Below are 26,982 nucleotides of genomic sequence, written 5' to 3' on the forward strand. Positions count from 1 at the left end.
TTCTTGCATGGAGCCTGTCAGAGGATGGAACCCACAACCTTGGCACTATTGAGATGATGCTTTAATCAACTGAGCTCTCTGGCCAGGGAGAAACTTATCAGGGGTTTTTAGTAAAATAAGACACTAATGTATCTGAGAATGGATAGATACCAGAATCACTGGGATGAGAGATAGTGATGGAAGGCAACGGCGATTCTCGGGTCACGCATCCAGGAACCAGAGTGGAGGGAGCCTGATTCTGGGTTGTGTCACCTGACAACTGCCCTCTCATAATCCAGGACCCCTCAGCAGATATCGGAGAGCTGGTTTCGACCTGATTCTTTGCAGGCCAGGGCGCAGGACCTCACCTGCCAGAAGAATCCCACTCATTCCACAGGCACCCTTAAAGCCAAGGCGCTGCCCCAGGTGCGGCCTAATGGGGAGGGTCTGGGGAAGGCTGGCACTAGGGTGTGAGGGACCCGTCTCAGCCAGTCACACCCCACTTGTCATTTTCTAATTAATTTCCTTTCAATGTGCACAAGTCCATACACCCAGCCACTAGTAAAATATAATGATGTACTACTGAAATATCTTATGTCCATGTTCAATGCCATCATTTTGGCAGTTTGAATGTGGTGGTGATATTTACACCAGGGAAGTTTTCAACTACTACAAACCTAGACTTCAATGTATCATTAAATGCTTAAACTTAAAGAACACTGGTGGAGAACTAACAATGCAGATTAAATGTGTAAGTGTATGGTAAAAGTGGGCTATAAATCATACATAGGGTAAAAATTGAGAGAAACCATTTTGTTTATAGAATTCAAAAACCAAGAATTCCATATGGCCAAAAAATCAGTCGAGTATCTGAGGACTGAGTGAAATTCAAACATATGTCGTAGAGGCTGCACCGCCCTCCTATTGGTTAGAATAGAATAATAAATTAACTTTAAAAGTAAACAAAAAATCCTGAGCATTTTAACAAAGAAGATAAAGACAGTGAAAGAAATACACAAAGAAATGATCACCATCAAACATTTTTATAGAAATGAAGTCAAAACAAAAGTGAGTTAACAGTACTCTCATTGATGGGGCTAGTACTTAAAAAGATTAACCATTGCATGTGCTGGCAGAGTTGCATAGAATTTTCTGGGTGGGTGGGAAGGCAAAGTGATTGACCATTTGAGGTCACAGTTCCATATATGTTGAAATGTACCACATTCACTGACACTGAAACAATTTGATAAAACATACATCTGTAGAAAAATGGAATACAATATTCTGAGCTGTTTTATTTATAAAACCCCAAACATAGAAATAACTGAAATCATAGGCAGCTCAATAGTAAAAGTGGTTATCCATAGAATACAATATTTTCTAGAAATAAAAAATTAACTATGTATATAAACGTTAGTGTTAAATCTCAAACTATCTGTGTAGCATGAAGGAAGCCAGTGTTTGTTAAAGAGAATTCACCTTATAGTGCCAATAAAATTATGAAAACTATGAACTACTCTATTGTAAAGGAAGGTAAATCAATGTCTGCATGGAGGGTTGGGGAAGCAGAGATATTACAAAATGACTGGAGGTAAATACAGAGTGTGGCAAATTTAGGTTTAGAGTAGTTGGTGTTGAAAATAATGCACTAATAACAACACAAATATAAAAACACCTTTAGAAAAAAAGATCATAAACCAGAGCAGAGGAGACCTCAGAGTTTGCAGGTTGGTGAATTAGAAACCCTCAAAATTTATCAAAGCATAACGTGAGTACCACTATGTCCCTGAAAGAGGTAGCACTTCTTAGCTGAGAACGGGTGCTCTGGATGAATCCTGGGTCAGGTCCATTTTCTAGTCATAGAGAAATGAATAAAGATACTGCCAAGAGCTTGGAGGAATCATAATTACCTCAAGCAGAAGTGAGAACACAGAATACATTCCCCTGAGCACCCAAGGAATGTGACCGATGCACACTCCTCAGGTGAGCCAGGTGTTAGAGGTGAAACCTCTTCAGTGATAAACATTCACAGTGACATCATTTGGGTTGTAGGTCTGAACATGTTAGCAAGTACAACACAGCTCCTTCAAGTCTCCCTTGTACCTCAAATTTATGACAAATCTAGCAGAGTGTATGTTCTCATTAAAGGGGTTTACATTCATGTAAATGGGTCCCATAGAGCCCCTTAAGTGTTCTTATTCTTAGTGAGAAAAATAAAACATTCCCTGCACATTTACATCTTTTCTCCAGTGTGAAATTTCAGGTGTCTAACCAGGTTATGGTTGTAGCTAAAAGAAATCCCACAATCAATACACTCACCAGTGTGAACTCTCTTATGTTCACCAGGGATAGAGCTTTCACTAAAGGATTTCCCACATTCACTACATTCATATGGCTTTTATCCAGTGTGAACTCTGTGGTGTTTAGTGAGGGTAGACCTTTTACTAAAATGCTTCCCACATTCACTACACTCATACGGCTTTTCTCCCGAGTGAATTCTGCTGTGGTTAGCGAGGGTAGCCTTTTCTCTGAAATGCTTACCACATTCGCTACACTCATATGGCCTTTCTCCAGTGTGAACTTTGTGGTGTGTAGTGAGGTGAGCTCTTCGACTGAAGGACTTGCCACATTCACTACACTCATATGGCTTTTCTCCAGTGTGAACTCTGTGGTGTTTAGTGAGGGTAGACCTTTTACTAAAATGCTTCCCACATTCACTACACTCATACGGCTTTTCTCCCGAGTGAATTCTGCTGTGGTTAGCGAGGGTAGCCTTTTCTCTGAAATGCTTACCACATTCGCTACACTCATATGGCCTTTCTCCAGTGTGAACTCTTTGGTGTATAGTGAGGGCAGCCTTTTCTCTGTAATGCTTTCCACATTCATTACACTCATATGGCTTTTCTCCAGTGTGAACTTTGTGGTGTGTAGTGAGGTGAGCTCTTCGCCTGAAGGACTTGCCACATTCACTACACTCATATGGCTTTTCTCCAGTGTGAACTCTGTGGTGTTTAGTGAGGGCAGACCTTTCACTGAAATGCTTCCCACATTCACTACACTCATATGGCTTTTCTCCAGTGTGAACTCTGTGGTGTCTGGTGAGGGCAGACTTTTCTCTGAAACGCTTCCCACATTCTCTACACTCATATGGCTTTTCTCCAGTGTGAACTCTTTGGTGTATAGTGAGGTGACACTTGTGACGAAAGGATATCCCACATTCACTGCACTCATATGGCTTTTCTCCAGTGTGAACACTGCAGTGTTTAGTGAGAGCAGTGCTTTCACTGAAGACCTTCCCACAATCGGTACACTCATAAGGCTTTTCTCCAGTGTGAACTCTCCCATGTGCAGGGTGGTTAAACATTTGTCTACACACTTGCCCACATTTATTATACTCATAAATCATATCTCCAGAGCAGAGACCTTTCTGATAAGCAACTTTCTGTTTCTGGCTGGCAGCTCTTTCACATTCAACCCACTGGTGATGTCTTTTTCCACTGAGACTTTCCTGTGAAATATCATTGTTACTGTGTGGCTCCATAGTGTTAAGAGTGGCCTGGTGTTGGAGAAGCCCTAAAATGGCTGGGGAGTCTTCCCCAACCTCCGTCCTAGCTGCAGGCACCCCAGATAAGTAGAAGCACAAACTGTTCACAAGCAAGGTACTCTCCATATCTTCCTTCCAGGGCTTCTCTCCACTGGCATCCTTCTGTTGCTGGTGAGGGTTTGCACTGAAACACAAGTCTCTCAAACATGCATCACTTAAGAACACATTCTTCTCAAAGTAAACCACTTGTAACTCACTCAGGTGCAAAATATCTTTTAACACTGAGAAGCACGGCTTACACAGATGGGTCCTCTGGGTGGCTGCGGCTGTTTTGGAAGCCCTGACCTGAGAATCTCCTACAGATACACTGTGCTCAGAATAGGCCTTCACATCATCCATCTTACGCCAAGGACCTGAAAACAGAGGAATGATGAGGAAATGAATGTTGAATCTGGTGACAGGGGGAAGTCCCATCATAAAAGTGGGTTGCACATACTACATTGGTTTCATGCAATTGGCTGAAAATAAAAGACCTGAAAGATGGATTAGTAAGAGGTCACTGTGAAGTTCTTGAGCACTGAAGATCACAAAACAAGGGAGGCTTCAACAGAAATAGAGCAAAACATGACAAGCACCACATAGAAGAGAAGCGGACTGTCCAGCACATTCTGCTGCTAACAGCATTCAGTAGATCAGTGATGGCGAACCTATGACCCGTGTGTCAAAGTTGACACGCGAACTCATTTTTTTGGTTGATTTGTCTTTGTTAAATGGCATTTAAATATATAAAATAAATATCAAGACTATAAATCTTTGTTTTACTATGGTTGCAAATATCAGAAAATTTCTATTTGTGACACGGCACCAGAGTTAAGTTAGGGTTTTTCAAAATGCTGACACGCCGAGCTCAAAAGGTTTGCCATCCATGCAGCAGATCTTCTATGCTGGTGACACGGGCAAGCCAAGGTTGGTTACATCTCATTCCAAGTAAAATTCAATAAACAAGTAGCTGGTATTTTAGGGGTATTTAAGCATGTACACTGAGTGTCCAGATTATTATGACCAGCCAGGTTATTATGACCACTGCATCAGTACAATGAAATGAATTAGTTATGCAAATAATAATGATGACAACAATAATAATACTAAAACCTTGAGAGTATTTGCTTAGGAAGTTTTCAATATTCAGTATTTTGGAAGTGTCAATGAAGTACTGATAATAATAATCTGGCCACTCAGTGTATGTGCTCCTTATAACACTTGCATAGGTCCATCTTGTAGAATACTGCAGAAAGAGATGTGCAAAGGAATAGGTGATGAAAAAGGACACAAAGGCAAAGATAGCCAAAGCTAGAAAGTCATTGATGAAATGAGAACCCAGCAAAGTGCCAAATATGGAAAAGGAAATGCATAAATGAGGGGTGGCCATTGGAACCTGCACCAAACATCATTACACAGGAGCAGGTTCCTGGTAATCTGAACACCATCCTTATGTCATACCTCCCCCGAGTTGCCACTCAGCCAGGCCAGGCTTCCTCTAGGACCATCCTGTACGTTCACCCTGAAGAAACCCAGGGTTCTCCCTGCACCTCCTTCTCTAGAAATATGTACAAACTAAATATTCCAAGTATCAATGAAAGACAAGAGAGGTGAGCAGCCATCACTTGCCCATAGCATTCGGCTTGCAATAGTATTCACAGAAGGTAATATTACAAACAACAATGGGAGGAGGGTCTTACAAAAACAGCCCCTGGTTCATGTATATAAAGAAGATACCTGGCACAGGCATTCACCAAGGTCCTTATCTACAGGAAAGGTGCAGAAGTGGATGCCATGAATCTGGATATAGTCACCCTCCTGGGAGTGGAAGAGCAGGTGGGACCCATTAAGCTGTCTGTAAGACTGCTGACACCCAGATACTTCCTGCAGTTTCTGAGGCAACTGGTGTTAGGGAAGTTTATGGAGTCTATTGCTCAGGGCTCTCTGAGAGCTCAACACTGCCAGCCACAGCCCATTTCACAAGACAGTGGGGGAAATTAGCAGAGCCCATGGTCTGGTTTTGAGAGAGAGAGAGAGCTATGTCTGGAGAATAAATAAAGAGTGGGCATTACTTCAGGACACTAGGAGAGATGAAGGTCTTACCTATGAATGATACAAGTGAAAACACTTCCAGCATCACATCACAGTACAGACGTCTCTGAGCCTCATCAAGGATCTCCCACTCCTCCTGAGAGAAGGCAATGGCCACGTCCTCAAAGTTCATGTCCTGTCATAATGACAACAGTACATCCCATGATAAGATTCTCTCTTGAGATGCCAAGTTTGTCACACTTCCCACCCTACACATCCATCTGCTTCCTCTACTCCCCACATCAGGGAAGACAGCAGGCCTTAGTCCCATCAAAGTCAATCTCTCCTTATATTCCTACTAGAGGCGCGGTGCACAAAAATTTGTGCACTGGGGGGGGGGGGGTCCATCAGCCCAGCCTATGCCCTCTTGCAGTCTGGGACTCCTCAGAGGATGTCCACCTGCTGGCTTTGGACCACTCCCTGGGGGATCGGGCCCAAGCTGGTAGTCACACATCCCTCCGGCAGCCCGGCAGCCCTCGGGGGATGTCCATTTGCCAGCAGGGAGCAGGCCTAAGCTGCAGTCGGACAACCTTCGCGATGCTGAGGAATCGGGAGAGGCTCCCACCACCACTGCTGTACTGGCAGCCATCAGCCTGGCTTGTGGCTGAGGAGAGCTCCCCCTGTGGAAGCACACTGACCTCCGGGGGGCAGCTCCTGCATTGAGTGCCTTCCCCCTGGTGGTCAGTGTGTTTCATAGTAACCAGTCATTCCCAATCGTTCTGTTGTTAGGGTCAGTTTGCATATTACCCTTTTATTATATAGGATAGAGGCCTGGTGCATGTGTTGGGGCTGGCTGGTTTGCCCTGAAGGGTGACACGGATCAGGGTGGGGGGTCCCACTGGGGTGCCTGGCCAGCCTGGGTGAGGGGCTGATGGGTGTTTGCAGGCTGGTCAAACCCCTTCAGGGTGGGGGTCCCCACTAGGGTTCCTGGCCAGCCTGGGAGAGGGGCTGATTGCTCTTTGTAGGCTGGTCACACCCCCTTCAGGGTGGGGGTCCCCACTGGGGTGCCTGGCCTGCCTAGGTGAGAGTCTGATGGCTGTTTGCAGGCTGGTCAAGCCCCCCCCCACCTCAGTGGGGACCCTCACCCCATGGAGGTTTGGCTAGCCTGGGTGAGGTGCTGATGGCTGTTTTCAGGCTGGCCACACCCCCTTTAGGGGGCCTGGCCAGTCTGGGTGAGGGGCTGAGGGCTGTTTTCAGGCTGGCCAAGCCCCCTGGTGACAGAAGCTCCCAGCCTCTCCTTTTCTTTTTTAATTCTGGGATTTATTTACCTTCTATAATTGAAACTTTATAGCTTTGAGAGGAGCTCAGAGCTGGCCAGGGTGGGCAGGAGGGAAGCCTCCTGGTCGCTCCAGCTCCATGGCCACGGCCAGCTGAAAGCAGGTATCTGGGGTTTCTTTACCTTCTATAATTGAAACTTTGTTGCTTTGAGTGGAGCTCAGAGCCCACCATGGTAAGCGAGAAGCTTGGCTTCCTCCATCATTGGGGTAACCAAGCCTCCTGCTTGCTCCAGCTTTGTGGTTGCCAGCCGCTAACTTGTTTGGTTAATTTCATATAGTCCCTCTGACTGGCTGGTGGACATGGCTTAAGGCATAGCGAAGGTGCAGGTAATTTGCATGTTTGTCTTTTATTAGTGTAGACTGATGCTGTGTCTCTCACAACAATAAAGGCAGATAAGCAGTTATAACATACCTGTGCTCTGGGCCTCAAATGAGAGTCAGACTGCCCCTTTTCAATAACAGTGGCTGTCAGTAACATAGGGTAGGACGAGATGTTGCACATAAAGGGAGTGTGAGTGACTTGACACTGGTCTTGTCACACAATACCCATGTTGTCCTCCAAATTGTCCCTCAAAGACACCAAAATGGTAATGAACATTACACTTCCGACTGCAATCCCAGTTTGCTGAGGCCATCACTTTGCATTACCTACTGCCCGTAGTTCTTTGATCCACATTTGTCTCACAGCTTCATTCCCAGAGGCACATCTTCACAAATGACATCAATAAGCCATCACAAGGACAGGTTGTTTTCTAACTAGTTTATTTTCTAAAATTCTAGTTCACCACCTCTGTAATATATTTCTCTCTCAACCTTCTCTGTTCTCCCTTCCCCATGCTGGTGGAGATTTTCAAGTGCAGGTGACAATGATGTATGCTCTCATTCGTATTGTTCACTGGGTCAGCCCTCCACAAGAAATGACAGGTGGGCACATATATGTCACCTAAGCTCTGGACCTTGCATGTAGCACCACAACAACCAATCTTGTTAGAAATTATCCTAAAATTTCCCATATCATATCATGAAGACACCATCAGAAATGGACTCCCTTTTCATTCACTCGTCTGTCAATGTTAGTGCCCGGCTGCTCTGGTTTTAGTCCCAGGGACCACACTGAAGTCATCATGCCCTGTGGGTGACTGTGCAGCTCAGCCCGGTTCCCCCACCTGCTACACTGACATAAAGGGCATCTCTCATACTGTTCTTTGGATCATCCATTGCATGCTCTGCCCTCAAGAGAACCATGGCTGCTAGTCACCACAGGTCCCTGGGCTGTGCTGGTGTTCACATGTGTGTGGACTGACTAGTTGATTAAAACACATATATTGATTTGAGAAAGAGAAATAGAGATTATATATATATATATATATTTATATATATATATATATATATATATATATATATATATATATATTCAGATTATTATGACCAGCCAAATTATCATGACCACCCCATCAGTACAATGATGGGGTGAATTAGTTATGCAAATAATAATAATAATACCTTGAGGGTATTTTCTTAGAAAGTTTTCAATATTCAATATTTTTGGAAGTGTCAATGAAATACTGATGGGGTGGTCATAATAATCTGGCCACTCACTATATATATATATATATATATATATATATATATATATATATATATATATATACATATACATATATATATATATATATATATATATATATATATAGAGAGAGAGAGAGAGAGAGAGAGAGAGAGAGAGAGAGAGAGACATCGATGATGAGAGAGAATAATTGATCGCCTGCCCCCTGTGCACACCACACTAGGAATGGAGCCCACAACTGGGCATGTGCCCTTGACTTGAATTGAACCTGGGACTCTTCAGTCCACAGGCTGATGTTCTAGCCACTGAGGCAAACAAGCTAGGGCTCATTTTATATTTTTAATTTCTTATTGTTGAAAGAATTATTTATGTCCCATTTTCAACCCTTTGACCTCTCTAGCCGAACCCCTCCTCCCCCACCCTGGCTTCCACTCCCACATTGTCTGTGCCTATTGATTATGCTTATACACATACAAGTTCTTTGGCTGATCTCTTATCCTCTCATGCCTTTTTTTCTGAGGTTTGAAGGTCTCTTTGATGCTTTTGTCTCTGAATCTATTATTGTTCATCACTTTACGCCAGTGGTCCTCAACCTTCCTAATGCCGTGACCCTTTAATAAAGTTCCTCATGTTGTGGTGAGCCCCAATTTCATTGGTACAAATTGAACATAATTAAAGCATAGTGATTAATCAAAAAAACAATATATAATTATATATGTGTTTTCCAATGGTCTTAGGCAAACCCTGTGAAGGGATCATTTAATCCCCAAAGGGGCCGTGACCCACAGGTTGAGAACCGCTGGTTTATGCTATTCATTATATTCCACAAATGATGATATCATGTGACACTGATCTTTCTCTGACTGGCTTATTTTGCTTAGCAAAATGCTCTCCAGGTAATAAATTCATTTTAAAAATTGTTAAAAGATTCTGAGCAGACATTTTAACAAATATGATAAAGACAATGTGAATATATGTATGAAACAAATGCTCACCATCAAAAATTGTTAGGTAAATGAAAGTAAAACAAAGGTGAGGTAATCCTATACTCATTTATTGGGCTAGTATTTTAAAAAATTTACCATTGTATGTGCTGGCAGAGTTTCAGAAAAACGGGAATTTTCATTACTGTGGGTGGGTGGGAATACAAAGGAAATAAGCATTTTAGATCACAGTTCTACATATCTTACAATGTAAAACATTCACCTACACAACAACAGTTTGGTCAGTAAAACATACATCTAGATAATGAACTGAACACAATATGCCCAGTAGATTTATCTACAATACCCCAAACCTAGAAATAACCAAAATCATAGACACATAATTAAAGTAGTAATTCACAGTACACAATTTGTGTTAAATTTCAAAATAACTATGTAGGGTGAAGGAAACCAATATTTGTTAAAGAGCACACACCTTCTAGTGCCTATAAGATTATGAAAAATATGCACTACTGTGTTGTAATGGAAGGAAAATCAATGCCTACTTGTAGGACTGGGGAAGATAGAGAGAGAGTTTGTAAAAGGGCAGAAAGTAAATATAGGGTATGCCAAAAGTAGGGTTAGAGTTGTTGGTATGGGAAGTAATACAATAATTAACAAATAATAATACAAGAATTTACTCTGCCCTGGTTAGAGTTACTCACTCAGTTAGGCATCATCCCGTACACTTAAAGGTCACTACAAGAGGTCAGGGCACTAGAACGTGTCTTCCTCAAACCCCAGTAGGGGGCATGCAAGAGGCATCAGATTAACATATGTCTCTCATATAGATGTTTCTCTCTCCCCTCTTCGTTCCCATTCTCCCGAAAAGAATCAATAAAAGCAATGTTTTTCTCTCCCCCCATCCTTCCCATGCTCCTTAAAAGAATCAATAAAAGTCATGTTTAAAATACTTTTTTAAGACAATAAACTATGTGTTTTGGGTGCTCACTATTGTAAACCTATTTTTGCTCCACCCTGTACATTGGTGACAGATAAGTTTATTTCATGTGTGACAACTTCACAGCTTTATATATACATGAAACCTCACCAAATAGTACATATTAAAAACGTGCAGCTTGTTGCATGTCATTTCTCATATCCTGGAAGGAACAGCCTTGTCATAGTTCCAGCAAATATTGGTAAGCAATTTAGACTATTATCATCAGAATCCATAGGAATGTTGACTGGTTGCAAGAAACATCCTGGGGTTGATTATAGGATTATTCTTCCTCTACCTTTGAATTCTTCTATGTTGAGCATCAACCTTGAGGTGAACACCCTAGGGGGCCAGCAGAATAGCAAAATTATGAGATTATTTTCTCTGCCAATGACTTCAGTCATAGTAAACAGGTATGGAGGTCCTGAGAACATCTGTACACAAACATCATGCAAGCCACAGGCCCTGCAACATTTGTGGAAAACATTCAGCAGAGGCATTTTTCAACTAATTTACTGCAGTCTCTCCCACTCATGATTGAAACAGTGCTTCTGCCCTAATTGTGGTTGCACGCAACCCCCAGATTCTTACCACAAATGACACCAGCCTATGAAATTTAGTACATCATGACATATGGATCATTTGCTGAGACGTATGTCATACACACTGTGAACAAAGTGCTTCACAGAAGCACAGCAAAGACCTCCTCTTCAGGGTGACCTTTGACTTCACCAATAATAGAGGTACCAGGCTGCAAATTAGAACCATAAAGTCCTGCAGTCTTGCTTTCAAGGCCTTCGGCAGAAATGCAAAATAAGCAAATAATGGCCAAAGAGTGATTTTCTGCCATCATGATGTCCCTTCAGAAGCACTGAAGGTTTGGGATCCCCACAATATCTCTCCACCTCTACCTGCTGACAGATCACAAGTGTGCTTTCAATTCATCCCAGGCAGAGAATAGAACCAATAAATTGAAGGGACAAATGCAAAAAGCACCTTTAGAAAAAGATCATAAACCAGAGCCATATACACCAAGTGGTTTGCATGTTGGTGAATAACTACCTGAAAAAATTCATCATAGCACAATGTGAGAAGCACAATGTCCTGAAAGGCGTAGCACATCTTAGGATTCTGGTCTGGGGGAAACAATGGTTAGGTCCTTCCTTAGTCAGAGACAAAGGAGTGAAGATCCTAAGAGCTCGGAGCACTCATCATTTCCTCAAACATAAGTAAGAATACAGAACTCATTTTTTTCTGAGCACACAGGACTTCCCACAATCAGTACACACATATAGCTTTTCTCTACTGTGAGCGCTATGATGTTGAATGAGGGTAGACCTGTGTGTAAATGACTTCCCACAGTCACTACACTCATATGGCTTTTCTCCAGTGTGAACTCTCCTGTGGATAAGGAGGTGATTATTGCAGGTAAAGGATTTCCCACATTCATTATATTCATAAGGATTTTCACCAGTGTGACCTCTCTGGTGTTGACTGATGGTACTGCCTTGATTGAACGACTTCCTACAATCACAACACTCATTCAGCTTTTCTCCCGTGTTTACTTTGTGTTGTTGAATGAGTCTGGACCTCAGGATGACGGACTTCTCACGATCATTACACTCATATTGCTTTTCTACAGTGTAAACTCTTCTATGATGAATGAGGATAAAGATTTTTCTAAAAGCTTTTCCACATTTTTTACACTTATAAATCACTACTCTGGCGCAGACAACCTGATGTTGAACAACTTTCTGGTTGTGGGTGGCAGTTTTTTCACATTCAGCCCACTCGTCATGACTTCTTCCACTGAGAAATTCTTGTGAAATCTCACTACCCAGTGTTAAAAGTGGCCTGGTGCTGGAGAATGTCTGAGATGGCTGGCAAGTCTTTCCCAACCTCCCTAATGGTTGAAGGCACCCATATTAAGTAAAAGCTGCACTGGGACACAAATGAGGCCCTGTCCATATCTTCTTTCCAGGGCTCCTGTCCACTGGCATCTCTCTGTTGCTGGTGAGGGTTTGCAATGAAACAGAAGTCTCTCGCACATATATGTTATGGATGAAGGTTTTCTGCTCAAAATATACTGCTTGTAACACAGTCAGGTCCAAAATATCTTTTAAGACTGAGAAAAAGATGTGTCTTCTGGGTTGCTGGGGCTGTCTTAAAAGCCCTGGCACTCCTGGTACATATACATTCGCCTCATCATCCGTTTGATGCCAACAACGTGAAATTAGAAAAATGGTGAGGAACTGAATGCTGACTGTGGTGACAGGTGGAAGTCCCTTTACAAAAGTGTGTTGCACATAACAAGGTTCCGTGCAATTGACTCAAAACAAAAGATCTATAGGAAGGATTATAAGTTACTCCCATGAAGGTCTGGGCTACTGAAGATCACAAAACAAGGAAGATCTCAAACAAAATATGACAAACGCAGTAAGCACCACGTGGAAGAGAAGCAGGATCTTCAGCTCATTCTTCTGCTAACAGAGTTGAGCATGGTTTGTCTGCTGGTGACATGGAAAGCTGTGCTGAAATATGATTATGTCTCATTCCCAGTAATCTATATATATAAAAGGGTAATATGCAAAGTGACCCCTCGGGAGTTCAACCTGGAGAACGATCGCTCGCTATGACATGCGCTGACCACCAGGAGGCAGTGCGGAACATGGTGGGTGACCAATGGCAGCAGCAGGGCGTGGGTAACGAGGAAAGGAGGGAAGGAGGAGGCGGGGGAACCATGCGGTGGCAGTGAGAGGCGGAAACCATGCGGTGGTGGCACACGTGTAGCAAGGGATGGAGGAGGTGGGGAGGCAGAAAATCTGATCGGACATGATCGCCGGCCTGGACTACGGACCCTACCCATGGACAAGTTTCATGCACTGGGCCTCTACTATTCAATAAATTAGTAGCTGATGTTCAAGAACTATTTAAGCTTGTAGGTGCATCTCATAACACATGTACAGGTCAATTTTAGAGAATACTGAAGATAGAGCAATGCAGAGGAACAGGTGATGCAAAAAGGCCACACAGTTGAAGGTAGTCAAAGGCCAGGAAGTCACAGGTGAAATGACAAGTTAGCACAGTGTCAAGGATGGCAAAAAAAAAAAAAAAGTAGAAATGTAGTTTTAGCCATTGAGACTAGACAAGAAGAAATAAAAGGCATCCAAATTGGAAAAGAAGAAGTAAAACTGTCCTTATTTGCAGATGACATGGTATTATACATAAAAAACCCTAAAGACTCCATCAAAAAACTGTTAGACTTAATAAATGACTTCGGGAATGTAGCAGGATACAAAATCAACACCAAGAAATCTATGGCATTTCTATACACCAATAGTGAACTTACAAAAAGAGAGACTAAAAAAGCAATCACATTTACCATCACACCAAAAAAATTAAGATACCTAGGAATAAACCTAACTAAAGAGGTAAAAGACCTCTACTCAGAAAACTACAGGACGTTGAAAAAATAGATAGAGGAAGACATAAACAGATGGAAGAACATACAATGTTCATGGATTGGCAGAATCAACATCATTAAAATGTCCCCACTACCCAAAGATATCTATAAATTCAACACACTTCCCATTAAAATACCAACAGCATATTTCAGACCTAGAACGAACGCTCCAAAAATTCATCTGGAATAAAAAAGACCCCGAATAGCTGCAGCGATCCTGAGAAAGAAGAACAAAGTAGGTGGGATCTCAATACCTGATATCAAGCTGTATTATAAAGCCACTGTTCTCAATACTGCCTGGCACTGGCACAATAACAGACATACAGATCAATGGAATAGAATAGAGAATCCAGAAATCCACCCGGACCAATACGCTCAATTAATATTTGACAAAGGAGGCAAGAACATACAATGGAGTCAAGATAGTCACTTCAATAAATGGTGTTGGGAAAATTGAACAGATACGTGCAATAAAATGAAACTAGACCACCAACTTACACCATACACAAAAATAAACTCAAAATGGATAAAGGACTTAAGTGTTAGACGGGAAATCATAAAAATACTAGAGGAATCCAAAGGCAACAAAATCTCAGACATATGCCAAAACAACTTCTTCACTGATACAGCTCCTAGAACTAGGGCATTGAAAACTAATGAGAAAATAAACAAATGGGACTACATCAAAATAAAAAGCTTCTGCACAGCAAAAGAATCCATCAACAAAACAACAAGAAAGCCCACTGCGTGGGAGGACATACTCGCCAATGTTATCACCAATAAGGGTTTAATCTCCAACATTTATAGGGAACTCATACAACTTAACAAAAGGAAGATGAACAATCCAATCAAAAAATGGGCAGCTGAAACCGATTTGGCTCAGTGGATAGAGCGTTGGCCTGTGGACTGAAAGGTCCCTGGTTCGATTCCGGTCAAGGGCATGTACCTGGGTTGCGGGCATATCCCCAGTAGAAGATGTGCAGGAGGCAGCTGATCGATGTTTCTCTCTCATCGATGTTTCTAACTCTCTATCTCTCTCCCTTCCTCTCTGTGGAAAATCAATAAAATATATTTAAAAAAAAATGGGCAAAGGACCTAAATAGACACTTTTCAAAAGAGGACATTCAGAAAGCCAAGAGACATATGAAACCATGCTCCAAGTCACTAATCATCCGAGAGATGCAAATCAAAACAACAATGAGGTATCATCTCACACCTGTCAGAATGGCTATCATCAACAAATCCACAAACGACAAGTGCTGGAGAGGATGTGGAGAAAAGGGAACACTCGTGCACTGCTGGTGGGAATGCAGACTGGTGCAGCAACTATGGAAGACAGTATGGAGTTTCCTCAAAAAGTTAAAAATGGAACTCCCATTTGACCCAGTAATCCAACTTCTAGGAATATATCCCAAGAAACCAGAAACACCAATCAGAAAGGATATATGCATTCCTATGTTCATAGCAGCACAAGTTACCATAGTGAAGATCTGGAAAAAGCCTAAGTGCCCATCAGCAGATGAATGGATTAGAAAACTGTGGTACATCTACACTATGGAATACTATGCTGCTATAAAAAAGAAGGAATTCTTATCATTTGCAGCAGCATGGACGGAACTGGAGAGCACTATGCTAAGTGAAATAAGCCAGTCAATGAAAGAAAAATGCCACATGATCTCACTCATTTATGGATAATAAAGACCATTAAAAAGTGATGAACAAAAATAGATACAGAGGCAAAGCCACATCAAACAGACTGTCAAACTACAGCGGGAAGGCTGGGGAGGTTGGGGGACTGGAGTGGGGGGTAAGAGATAAACCGAAGGACTTGTATGTATGCATATAAGCATAACCAATGGACATAAGACACTGGGGGGTAGGGGAGGCGGAGGGAATGTCAAGGGAGGGAAAAGAGACATATGTGATACTCTTTGTAATACTTTAAGCAATAAAACAAAATTTAAAAAATAAATAAATAAAAAGAAAAGGTAGAAATGTGCTACTGCCCATGGTATTTGCACGTAAACACTGTTGGAAATAAGCAGGTGCTTGGTATCATCTAAACACCACCTTACTTACATCATATCTAGCCCGCAGTTGCAACTCAACAGGGCAGGCCTCTTCTGAGACCATCCTGCATGTTCACTCTGTAAAAAATATCAGGGTTCATCCTGCACATTCTTCTCTACAAAAACGTACAACAGAAATATTCCAAGTATATGCTAAGTGAAATAAGCCAGTCAATGAAGGAAAAATACCACATGATCTCACTCATTCATGGATAGTAAAGACCATTATAAACTTATGAACAATAATAGATACAGAGGCAGAGCTGCCTCAAACTGATTGTCAAACTGCAGCGGGAAGGCCAAGGAGGGTTGGGGGGCAGGAAGGAGGGGGGTAAGAGATCAACCGAAGGACTTGTATGCATGTATATAAGCATAACCAATGGACATAAGACACTGGGGACTGTCAAGGGCAGGGGGAAAAAAAGGGCACATATGTAATACCCTTTTTAATACTTCAAGCAATCTACACTAATAAAAGAGAAAAATGGTAATTGGCGTATGACGCTACCCTTTTCATTGGCTAATCAGGGCTATATGCAAATTAACTGCCAACAAGATGGCGGTTAATTTGCATATGTAGGCACAATGCAGGGAGGCGAAAGGGAAAGCAGGAAGAAGCCCCCTGCCACTGACAGTGATCGGAAACCCCAGCCATGATCAGAGAATCAGGCGCCTTTGCCGCCCTGGCCAGTGATAGCAGGAAGTAGGGGTGGAGCCAGCGATGGGAGCTGGACATGGTCGAAGCTGGCAGTCCCGGGAGCTAGGGGTCCCTTGCCTGGGCCTAAAGCAGAGCCCACGATCGCGGGGCCGCTGCAGCTGCGGGTCCCCGCTGCCCGGGCCAGACGCCTCAGCCAGAGGCGTTAGGCCTGGGCAGGGGCGGAGCCTGCAACCGCGGGGAGCTGGGGGTCCCCTGCCCAGGCCTGACACCTTTGCCGGAGGCCTCAGGCCTGGTCAAGGGGCCAATCCGGTGATTGGTGATTGGGGGGTGATGAGGGTCAACTCCTCTGGCCGAGGCATCAGGCCTGGGTGGGGGCAGAACCAGTGATGGGGGGAAATGAGGGTCCCCTGCCCAGGCCTGACGCCTCTGTCAGAGGCGTCAGGCCTGGGAAAGGGGCCGATCCTGCAATTGGAGGGTGATGGGGGTCAACGCCTGAGGGCTCCCAGTATGTGAGAAGGGGCAGGCTGGGCTGAGGGACACTCCCCCCCCCCTCACACACACACCCAGTGCACGAATTTCGTGCACCGGGCCCCTAGTAAAACAATAATAATAAAAAAAAGAACGATGACAGAGATGGGCAGCCAGCACTGGCCTAGAGGAATTTGGCTTGCAATTGTATTTACAGAAGATAATATTACAAACAACTGAAGTGTGATCTCTTTCTTTTTTTTAAAATATATTTTATTGATTTTTTACAGAGAGGAAGGGAGAGAGATAGAGAGTTAGAAACATCGATGAGAGAGAAACATCGATCAGCTGCCTCCTGCACATCTCCCACTGGGGATGTGCCCACAACCCAGGTACATGCCCTTGACCGGAATCGAACCTGGGACCTTTCAGTCTGCAGGCCGACGCTCTATCCACTGAGCCAAACCAGTTTCGGCAGAAGTGTGATCTTGTAAGTACAGTTTAAGGTTCATGTAAGTAAAGACCCTAACCTGGCACAGGCAGTCACCAAGGACCTTGGCTAGAGGAAAGAGGTAGAAATCGAAGTCGTGGATCTGGACGAAGTCATCCTCCCAGGGAGAGAAACAGCAGGTGGGACCCATTAAGCTGTCTGTAAGACTCCTGACTCCTAGACACATCCTGCACTGTCTGAGGCAATGAGTGTTAGGGATGTTTGTGGAGTCCCTGGCTCAGGGCTCTCCACAGACCTCACCGATGGCAGCCACAGCACATCTGACAAGACATTGGGGAAATTAGCAGAGCCCATGGTCTGGCTGTAGAAGAGTGAAAGCTACATCAGAGGAATAAAGGAAGAGCGGAGATCATCTCAGGACATTGGGAGAATGTGAGGGTCTTACCTACAGATGATAAAAGTGCAAGAACTTCCAGCATCACATCACAATAGAGAAGTCTCTGAGGCTCATCAAGGAGCCCCCATTCCTCCTGAGAGAAGGCAATGTCCACGTCCTCAATGTTCATATCCTGTCATAATGGGGACAGTACAGCCCGGAACCAGATTCACTCCTAAGGTTCCAACTCTGTCATATTCCATCCTACACATCAATCTGCTCTCTCCACTCTACACACCAGAGAGGATGCCAGGCCTTCATAACATGAAAATGACCATCATCTTATATTTCTAGTGATATTTTGTCTTCCCACAATAAAGGCAGTTGAGCAGATAGAACATAACTGAGCTATGGGATTCACATTTATGCCATACTTCCTCTTGACAGTAGAGTCAAGAACAGAGGGTAGGAAAAGATGTTGGCCTTAAAGAGAGTGTGAGTGATTTGTTATTGGTCTTGTCAGGCATTACCTTTGTAGTCCCTCAGATTGTTCCTCAAAGACACCAAAAACATGGCATCACACTTCACCCTCAAACCACAATCCCAGGGTGCTGAGCTCATCGCTTTGTACTACCTGCTGCACATAGTTCTTTGAACACTTCTCTCACACAGCTTCATTCCCAGAGGCACAACTTCAAAGGTAATGCAAATTTGCTGTGGCGAGGACGGGTTGTTTCCTAATTACCTTACTTTCCAAAATTATAGATTGCCACCTCCATAATCCATTTCTTTCTTACCCTTCTCCCTTACCCATGCCCGTGGAGATTTCCAAGCCTGGGTAACACTGATGTATGCTATCTCATTCCTAAAAATCAGTGTCTCACCCCCAAGACAAAGGCAGATGGGTACATAAATGTCACCTAAGCTGTGAACCTGGCAGGTAGTACCAAAACACCCCTCTTTTCAGGCAATTACCCCCAAATGACCCTTAGTTTATCATCCAGACTCCACCAGAAATGGACTCTCCCTTCATTCACTCTTATGTCAATGTCAGGGTGCTCTGGCCATGAAGTCACACTCCCTCTCCAAGTGCACATCACTCTATCTTCCACACCTCTCTAACACCTCCACTCCTACATTCCCGGACCCCACAGTCATCTCCTTGCGCTCTTACTTATTACTCAGCATGTGTTGTCCAGAGAATGCTTGCCAAGTTCAAACAGGATCACGTACTGCCCTGACTCTGATAGTCCACACTCATAGAGGCAGCCTTTAGTCCTGCTATGAAAGCCTCTCTCCGTGACTGTTTTTCCTTAATTCTAACCTATGAAGAACCACAATCAGATCTCACCCCCACCTCCCCTGGTGTTGCACTTGATATCCTTTCACCAGTCACAGCCAACATCTCTCCACTTAACCGTTACTCAAGTCCCAACTGTGGAGGCCCTCTGTACCATGCCCAGTGAGTCTCACAGATTCAAGTCACTAAGCTAATGCACAAGACTGACTGTTACTCCCCAGCCAGGGCACACTGAGGGTCACAACAATATCCTGGTGAGTGTTTACAGAAATAAATATGTACCAACCCAATCTCCTATTGTTTGAATTACTCTCCAGCCTCCAATTCCTCTCACATCCACTCATCTTTTAAAGGCCCTGGCCACTGCAAAACCATTATCTCCCTCCCATACTCTACATTTCAACTTCTATTGCTATGCTCTGTTCTGATACCCACCTGCCACAAAGAGTGGACCAGCAGAAAGCCAGGCTCACAATGTCCCTTCTGAGCTACTAATACCATTACCACAGTGACCATGATTCCCTGTATTAAAGTGATCTGCATTCCTGGATGATGTGGTTCAGTTGGTTGAGCATAGACCCATGCATTTGTGAGATCTCATGCCTGGGTTGTGGGCTGGATCTATAACTGGGATTGTGCAGGCAGCAACCAATCCTTGTTTCTTGCTCATCACTGTTTCTCTGTCTCTCTTCCTCCATTTCTACCTCTAAAATCAATCTCTCTCTCTCTCTCTCTCTCTCTCTCTCTCTCTCTCTCTCTCTCTCCATCCTACCTAATAATAGACAAACGTGGTAATTGATGGTATCTTCGCTATGCTTCCCATTGGCTAATCAGTGCGATATGCAAATTAACCACTAACAAAGATGGCGGCTAATTTGCATACTGCAGTCAGGGCGGGACAGCGAGAGCCGCCATCCAGGCCCCCTTTGAGAACCCTGAAGCTGCTTGCCTGCCGGCTGTGATCGGATCCAATCCCGGGCTGCAGGCCGGCCCAGAAGCCCCAGGCCGGCCCCAGAAGCCCCAGAAGCCACCTGATATGGCAGTAACTCTATCAGTAAGCACTCTGAAAGTCAGGGGCATAAATGCACCAATTAAAAGACAGATTATGAGGGTGAATAAAAAACAAAACCCACTTTAAATATAAAGACACATATAGATTAAAAGCAAATGAATTAAGCTGCAGCCTGTTTTGCTCAGTGGATAGAGCATTAGACCATGGACTGAAGGGTCCAGGTTCGATTCCAGTCAAAGGTATGTACCTCAGTTGCTGGCTTGATCCCCAGTCCCTATCAGAGCATGTGCAGGAGGCAACCAATCAATGTGTCTCTCCATTTCCCTTTATTCTCTCTAAAATTCAATGGAAAAATATCCTTGGGTGAAGATTAACAAACACAAAGTAAATGGATTTAAGTAACATTAAAGAGATTTTAAGAAAAATATATTCCAAATTTTGTTAGTTGTATAATGGTTATGTTTAAATTATTAACACCTAAGAAATTGGGTAAAGGGTACATATAATATGCTGTAGTATTTTATAGTTTTTTTTTACATGTATGAGATTATTTCAAATTAAAATATTAAAAAATTAAATATTAATAAAATATTAATTGAAATGTATCTGCATTACATGAAAAATCTCCTAATTGCTTCTAGCATAATTTTTTTTATATATTTTATTGATTTTTTACAGAGAGGAAGGGAGAGAGATAGAGAGTTAGAAACATCGATGAGAGAGAAACATTGATCAGCTGCCTCCTGCACATCTCCTACAGGGGATGTGCCCGCAACCCAGGTACATGCCCTTGACCGGAATCGAACCTGTTGCCTTTCAGTCTGCAGGCCGACGCTCTATCCACTGAGCCAAACTGGTTTCGGCAGCTTCAAGCATAATTTATTAATTTTTGCTAAAATTTACAAGGGTTCAGTTAAAAAATATCTTAATTCTAAATGATATGATAGAAAACATATAATAGTGCAGTTATAACCACTTAGCTAAAAATAAAAATTTAAAGAAGTGAATTTAAAGAAGGGATTAGCCAAAGAAAATATATGCACTACCCATGGACACAGCCAACAGTATGCTGATAGCCAGAGGTAAGTGGGGGGCAAAAGCTGGGTAGAGGGGGCAAAAGGGGGGAAATAGGGACATCCTATATAATCATAATAAAAGGCCAATATGCACATTGACTGGACGGCAGAATGACCGGTTGCTATGATGCACACTGGCCACCAGGGGGCAGACGCTCAATGCAGGAGCTGCCCCCTGGTGGTCAGTGCACTTCCATATGGGGAGTGCCACTCAGCCAGAAGCTGGCTCATGGCTGGCCAGCACAGTGGTGGTGGCAGGAGCCTCTCCCACCTCAGTGGCAGCACTAAGAATGTCCAACTAATGGTTTAGACCCGATCCCTTGGGGACCTAAGGCTTTAGTGGGACATCACCCAAGGGCTCCCTGGCTGCCAGAAGGATGTCTGACTGCAATCTTAGGCCTGATCCCCCGGGGAGTGGGCCTAAGTCGACAGGTGGACATCCCCCAAGGGGTTCTGGACTGTGTATGGGCGTAGGTCGGGCTGAGGGACCTCAGAAAATTCCCTCTTTTTTTCACAACCATCTATGGCTCCAGGTTCTGAAAATGAAAGTAAAACTGCTCCTGCAAAACCACACCTCATCTCCTTGTTGCCTTTAGACCCAAAACAGGCCCGGGTTTTCCTAATCCTCCTGCATCAGCCCCACCACCGTGTCCTTAAAGGTGGCATTGCAGCATGTAGCCCTCTTCCCCCATCACACCCTGTGTCACCCAGGAGCGACTCACTGTTCTGGATGCGGCTTCCTGGGCGGCGGGACCTGAGAGGCCGGTCCCCAAGGCTGAGGGGTTAAACGGGGTCAGGCTGCGGGAACGCTGTGGGCAGAGAGGAGTCCCGGAGGCACGGTGGCCCCAATCCCCGCCTGTTGGTGCTCAACCAGCCTCACACACACCCCGCACAGCAAGGACGCTGCCTCCCAGGCCTCCTCCTACTCACAACCAGTGAGCTGAGGCCTGTGAAGCTTTGAAGAAAGTGAAAGGGTCAAAATGCCCGCCAGGAGGAGGAAGGCGGAAGTCCCGCCCTAACCGGATGCCCTGACAACAAAAGTGCCCTTTAGCTCCGCCCACGTCAGGCGTTGCTTTCTGGGTAATGTAGTTTTCTCAAACGCCTACAGGGTGGCTAGGTTCCCAACCAATGACACTGGAGAATAAAGGTGATTGTTCAGCAAGAGGAACTGGGGAAAGATAAGATGGGACCAGAGGCCTGGTTCACTGGAACAGACTGGCAGATCTCCCAGGAGAGGGCTGTGGGGAGGACTGGGAGAGATCCCCCAAGGAATATATGCACAGGGGAAAATGGGAGACATCTGTAATACTGTCAAGGATAAAAAAATTACTTTTTTTAAAATTTTAAATAATATAGCCCAGCTGGTGTGGCTCAATGGTTGAGCATTGACCTAGGATCCATGAGGTCATGGTACTATTCCTGGTCAGGGAACATACATGGGTTGTAGGTTCAATTCTCAATTGGGTGGGGGTGGGGACGTGCAGGAGGCAGCAAATCAGTAATTCTCTCTCATCATTGATGTATTTATCTCTCCCCTTCTCTTCCTCTGTCCAAACTCAATAAAAATATATTTTTAAAGTATACACATATATGCATAGTCCATGGACATAGACAATAATGGGGTGAGGGCCTAGAAATAGTGTGGACAGGAGAGAGGGAAGCAAAGGGGAGTGAGGATGGAGGAAACTGGGACTATTTTTAATAGAGCCTATAATAAAAAAGATAGTTTGCACACATGGCATGGCTCAGTTTTTGGGCGTGGACCCATGAATCAAGTTATCTCTGGCTGGATTCCAGGTCAGGGCACATGCCTAGGTTCGGGAGCTCCATCCCTGTAGGGGGCACGCAGGAGACAGCTGATCAATGATTCTCTCTCATCATTGATGTTTCTACATCTCCCTCTCTCTCTAAAAAATCAATTAAAAAAAGGAATAGTGTTAAGATTGATTTGAGTCAACAACACTGAGGTGAATGAGGGCTATCACACTTCTTTCAAGTTCTCAAAGAAAAATCATGCCTTGGTCTCTCTTTATAGAGTATGTCCCAGGCATAGCTGTGTTCAGCAACAGGAAGGAGCCTAGAGCGGGTCTGCCTCAGCTTGGTCTGTAGAGTTTGAGTTCATTACTTCATGTTAGAAAAGATTTCAAAACCCGAGTTCAGAAGAATTTGAGGGTACGTTAATTGTAACTGGGGATAATGAAAAAATGTAGGCCTTCTGATAGAACAAGCAACAGCACAGAGACCAGGCATGGCTCTTTTGCCTCTCTAGGAACATTGTGGGAAATAAATGAGCCAAAGTGAGGCTGCTGTTAGCTCCCTGGGCATTCAGAGTAAAGGAGGTCTTAAGAGCAGATTCAGGGGGTTACCCTATGATGAGCTGCCACTGCTCATTGCTACCCTGGTTACAGCCTGTGTGGGATCCCTGAAAGTCTTAGAAGAGCCCTGCTGGTGTGTTCAGTGGTTCACTCTTAAACCATGACCCCGCAGGTCACTGATCAATTCCTGGTCAGGACACATGCTCAGGTGGTGGGCTGGATTCATATTGTGGTGCATGCAGGAAGCAATCTAACAGCGATTCTTTCTTATCATGATGTTGCTCTCTCTCTCTCTCTCTCTCTCTCTCTCTCTCTCTCTCTCTCTCTCTCTCTCTTCCTCTCTGAAATCAATAAAAATATTTTGAATGTACACTTTAAATCAATTTTACTTACATCAAAGTTTAAAATGTTTAAAACTTGCCACTTTCCATTATTTTACTATATTATCATGAATGCTCTTGAGTATATTTGTACCTACTGCCTCAGCATGTTGGAAATAATATGTAATGATTTGGTACTGAAATACCTTATCAGGCCCATGTTTAGTGCCATCATTTTGTCAGTTTGAAACTGATCATGATGAGAGTATTTTACACCAAGAAAACTGACAAATAGTACAAAACTTAACTGCACTAATGTACTATTGAATGCTTTACCTTAAAATGAATGGTGGAGAATGTTAGCAACATAGATTAAACTTAAAAGTGTATCTTGCAAGTGGGCATGAAATTGTGCATAAGATAAAGTTTGAGAAAAACTGTTTTGCTTTCAGTATTCAAAACATATAGTTCCCAATGGCAAATAAACCAACTGGGTCTTTAAGGAATGAGTGAAGTGAATACAGATGTCTTAGATGCTGAACTGTACTCCTATCGGTTAAATCCTAATTTCATTTTAAAAATTGCAAAAATTTCTGACCAACTTTCAACAAAAGAGATAAAGACAGCAGAAGTAAATGTATAAAGAAATGCTCACCATAAAAATTTCTTATGGAAATGGATTTAAAACAAAACACTATACTGATTTTTGGGCCTACAATTTAAAAATATTAAACATTGCATGTGTTTATATGTGTTTACAAGGATAAAGAAACACTAGAATTTTCATTATTGTGTGTGTCTGGGAAGGCAAAGGGAATGACCATTTTAGATCACAGTTTTGCGTATCTCAAAAGCATAACACGCACCTACACTGTAACATTTAGATACATAAAGCATTCATTTATATAAATAACTGAATGCAACATTTCCAGAAAAATTATTTATAATACCCCAAACCTGGAAATAACAAAAACCATAAACAGATCAATAGTTAAAGTGTTCATATACAGAACACAATACTACTCAGCAATAAAAAATAATTAACATTTAACATAAGTATTAGTGTTGAATGTAAAATAACTGTGTATCATGAAAGAGACCAATATTTGTTGAAGAATACGTACCTTATAGTGCTTACAATATTATGAAAAATATGAACTAACCTTGTAAGGGAAGAAAATGAATAAATGCATTTAGGAATGCGGAAGGTAGAAGACAGATAATGAATGACAGGAGGTAAATATAGGGTGTGGTAAAGTAGCTTTAGAGTTGTTGTATGGAAATTAATTCAATAATCCTCTATAATAGAAGGCTAATATGCAAATCGACCAAGAAGTCACTAAGACACGAACTGACCACCAGGGGGCATATGCTCAATGCAAGAGCTGCCCCTTGGTGGTTAGTGCACTCCCACAGGGGTAGCACCGCTCAGACAGAAGCTGGGCTTATAACTGGAGAGTACAGTGGTGGTGGCAGGGGCTTCTCCCACCTCCAGGGCAGTCGGACATCCCCGGAGGGCTCCCGGACTGCAAGAGGGCACAAGCCGGCCTGAGGCACCCCCCGAGTGCATGGATTTCATGCACCAGGCCTCTATTTCATAAATAATAATGCAAGTGTAAACTCTTCCCTCGCCATTGTACTTCAGTAGGTTGGGCACCATCCCTTGCGCTGAAAGGTCACTGGTTCCATTCCAGGTCAGGGAATATACTTTCCTGGATTCCCTTTAGGTGGCATACAGGAGGCAGCTACTTGATGTTTCTCATTTCTCTCTCTCTCTCTCTCCCTCTCTCTCTCTCTCTCTCTCCATCTCTTTTTAAAAAGTCAATGGATATATTTTTAAATATATAGAATACTTATTTTATCGTCACCTAAGGCTTGTTTGTTTTTTTCTCATTGACTTCTATATAGAGTGGAATGGTCAGAGGAGGTGGAGAGAGAGAGAGAGAGAGAGAGAGAGAGAGAGAGAGAGAGAGAGAGAGATCCTCAAGAAACACACACATCAATGGGTTGCCTCCCTTATGTGCCCTGACATGGCCTTATGATTAAACCCAAAACTGAGGTCTTTGCCCTTGACCATAATGGAACCAGGGACCGAACTGGAGTCAAAGCTCTAACCACTGACTTAACTGGCCAGGTCTTGCAGTCTTTCTTAAAACACAGGAATCCAATAGGGGCATCTTGGAAGCTGATTTTGGCTTTCTAAAGATGATTTCTTGAGATAGATTTATTGTAAATGTCTGAGGCTGCTCATTATCTCAAATTTCATTTCTTTTATTCCATATCCTGTCCTGTTGTTGTGATTTTGGCCAGATCCTCTGAAATCCTGTGGATGCTTATCATCAATTCTGCCTCTGTGTATGTCACTTTCCTCTGGGGTCCTACCATTGTGGTGAGTATACTAAAGTACATTACAGATACACTTTTAAGCAAAAGTGCACCCCACTGGTCTTTTTATTTGCATTCAGTTCTGAAAATTTCCCTCTGTGTACAAAGTACCCATCGGAAGGCAGCCTGGGGCTCAAGGCAAACTGTGAGGCCTCCTGCAGAGAAGGTCAACTCTGTCCACAGGGCCCACAGTTCAGCCATGACCCCGCTTTCTGATCCTGGTTGTCCAAACCAACCACAATGACTATCTTCAGCTTCCTGGTCAAAGGACATGCTAAGTTGTGGGTTCCACCCCAATAGGGGGTCTGTAGGAGGCAGTCTATCGATAATGATCTCTCATCATTGATGTTTCTATATCTCTCCCTCTCTCTAACCTCTCTGAAATAAATTAAAACATTTTTTAATTTCTTTATTGATTAAGGTATTAAATATGTGTCCTCATCCCGCCATTACCCTCCCAGATACCCCTACTCCCTGTTGTCTGTGTCCATTGGTTAGGCTTATATGCATGCATACAAGTCCTTTGGTTGATCTCTCCCCCTTAACCCCACCCTCCCCTACCTTCCCTCTGAGGTTTGACAGTCTGATCAATGCTTCTCTATCTCTGGTTCTGAATGCAATTTATAATCAACTAGTAGCCCAATGCACAAAAATTTGTGCACTCGAAGG

At 43.3% G+C, this 26,982-nt stretch overlaps 2 protein-coding genes across 2 annotated transcripts in view; both read right to left on the reverse strand.

Annotated features, from left to right (window-relative positions):
* The window catches only part of LOC132222888 (zinc finger protein 551-like), a 187,698-nt gene extending 165,597 nt beyond the window's left edge, over positions 1 to 22,101 (reverse strand). Inside the window, exon 1 of the mRNA XM_059678241.1 lies at positions 22,016 to 22,101. The gene's annotated coding sequence lies outside the window, so the exon portion shown is untranslated. The remainder of the gene's footprint in view (positions 1 to 22,015) is intronic.
* On the reverse strand, positions 1,250 to 5,899 carry LOC132222890 (zinc finger protein OZF-like). The gene is made up of 2 exons (XM_059678243.1): positions 5,666 to 5,899; positions 1,250 to 3,936 (listed from the first exon to the last, which is right to left on the reverse strand). Exons 1-2 carry the CDS (start codon positions 5,784 to 5,786, stop codon positions 2,378 to 2,380), a joined length of 1,680 nt encoding a protein of 559 aa, XP_059534226.1. The 5' UTR covers positions 5,787 to 5,899; the 3' UTR covers positions 1,250 to 2,377.
* Positions 22,102 to 26,982: the final 4,881 nt, after the last annotated feature.

Source organism: Myotis daubentonii, chromosome 21 (assembly GCF_963259705.1).
Source record: "Myotis daubentonii chromosome 21, mMyoDau2.1, whole genome shotgun sequence".
Lineage (NCBI taxonomy): Eukaryota > Metazoa > Chordata > Mammalia > Chiroptera > Vespertilionidae > Myotis > Myotis daubentonii.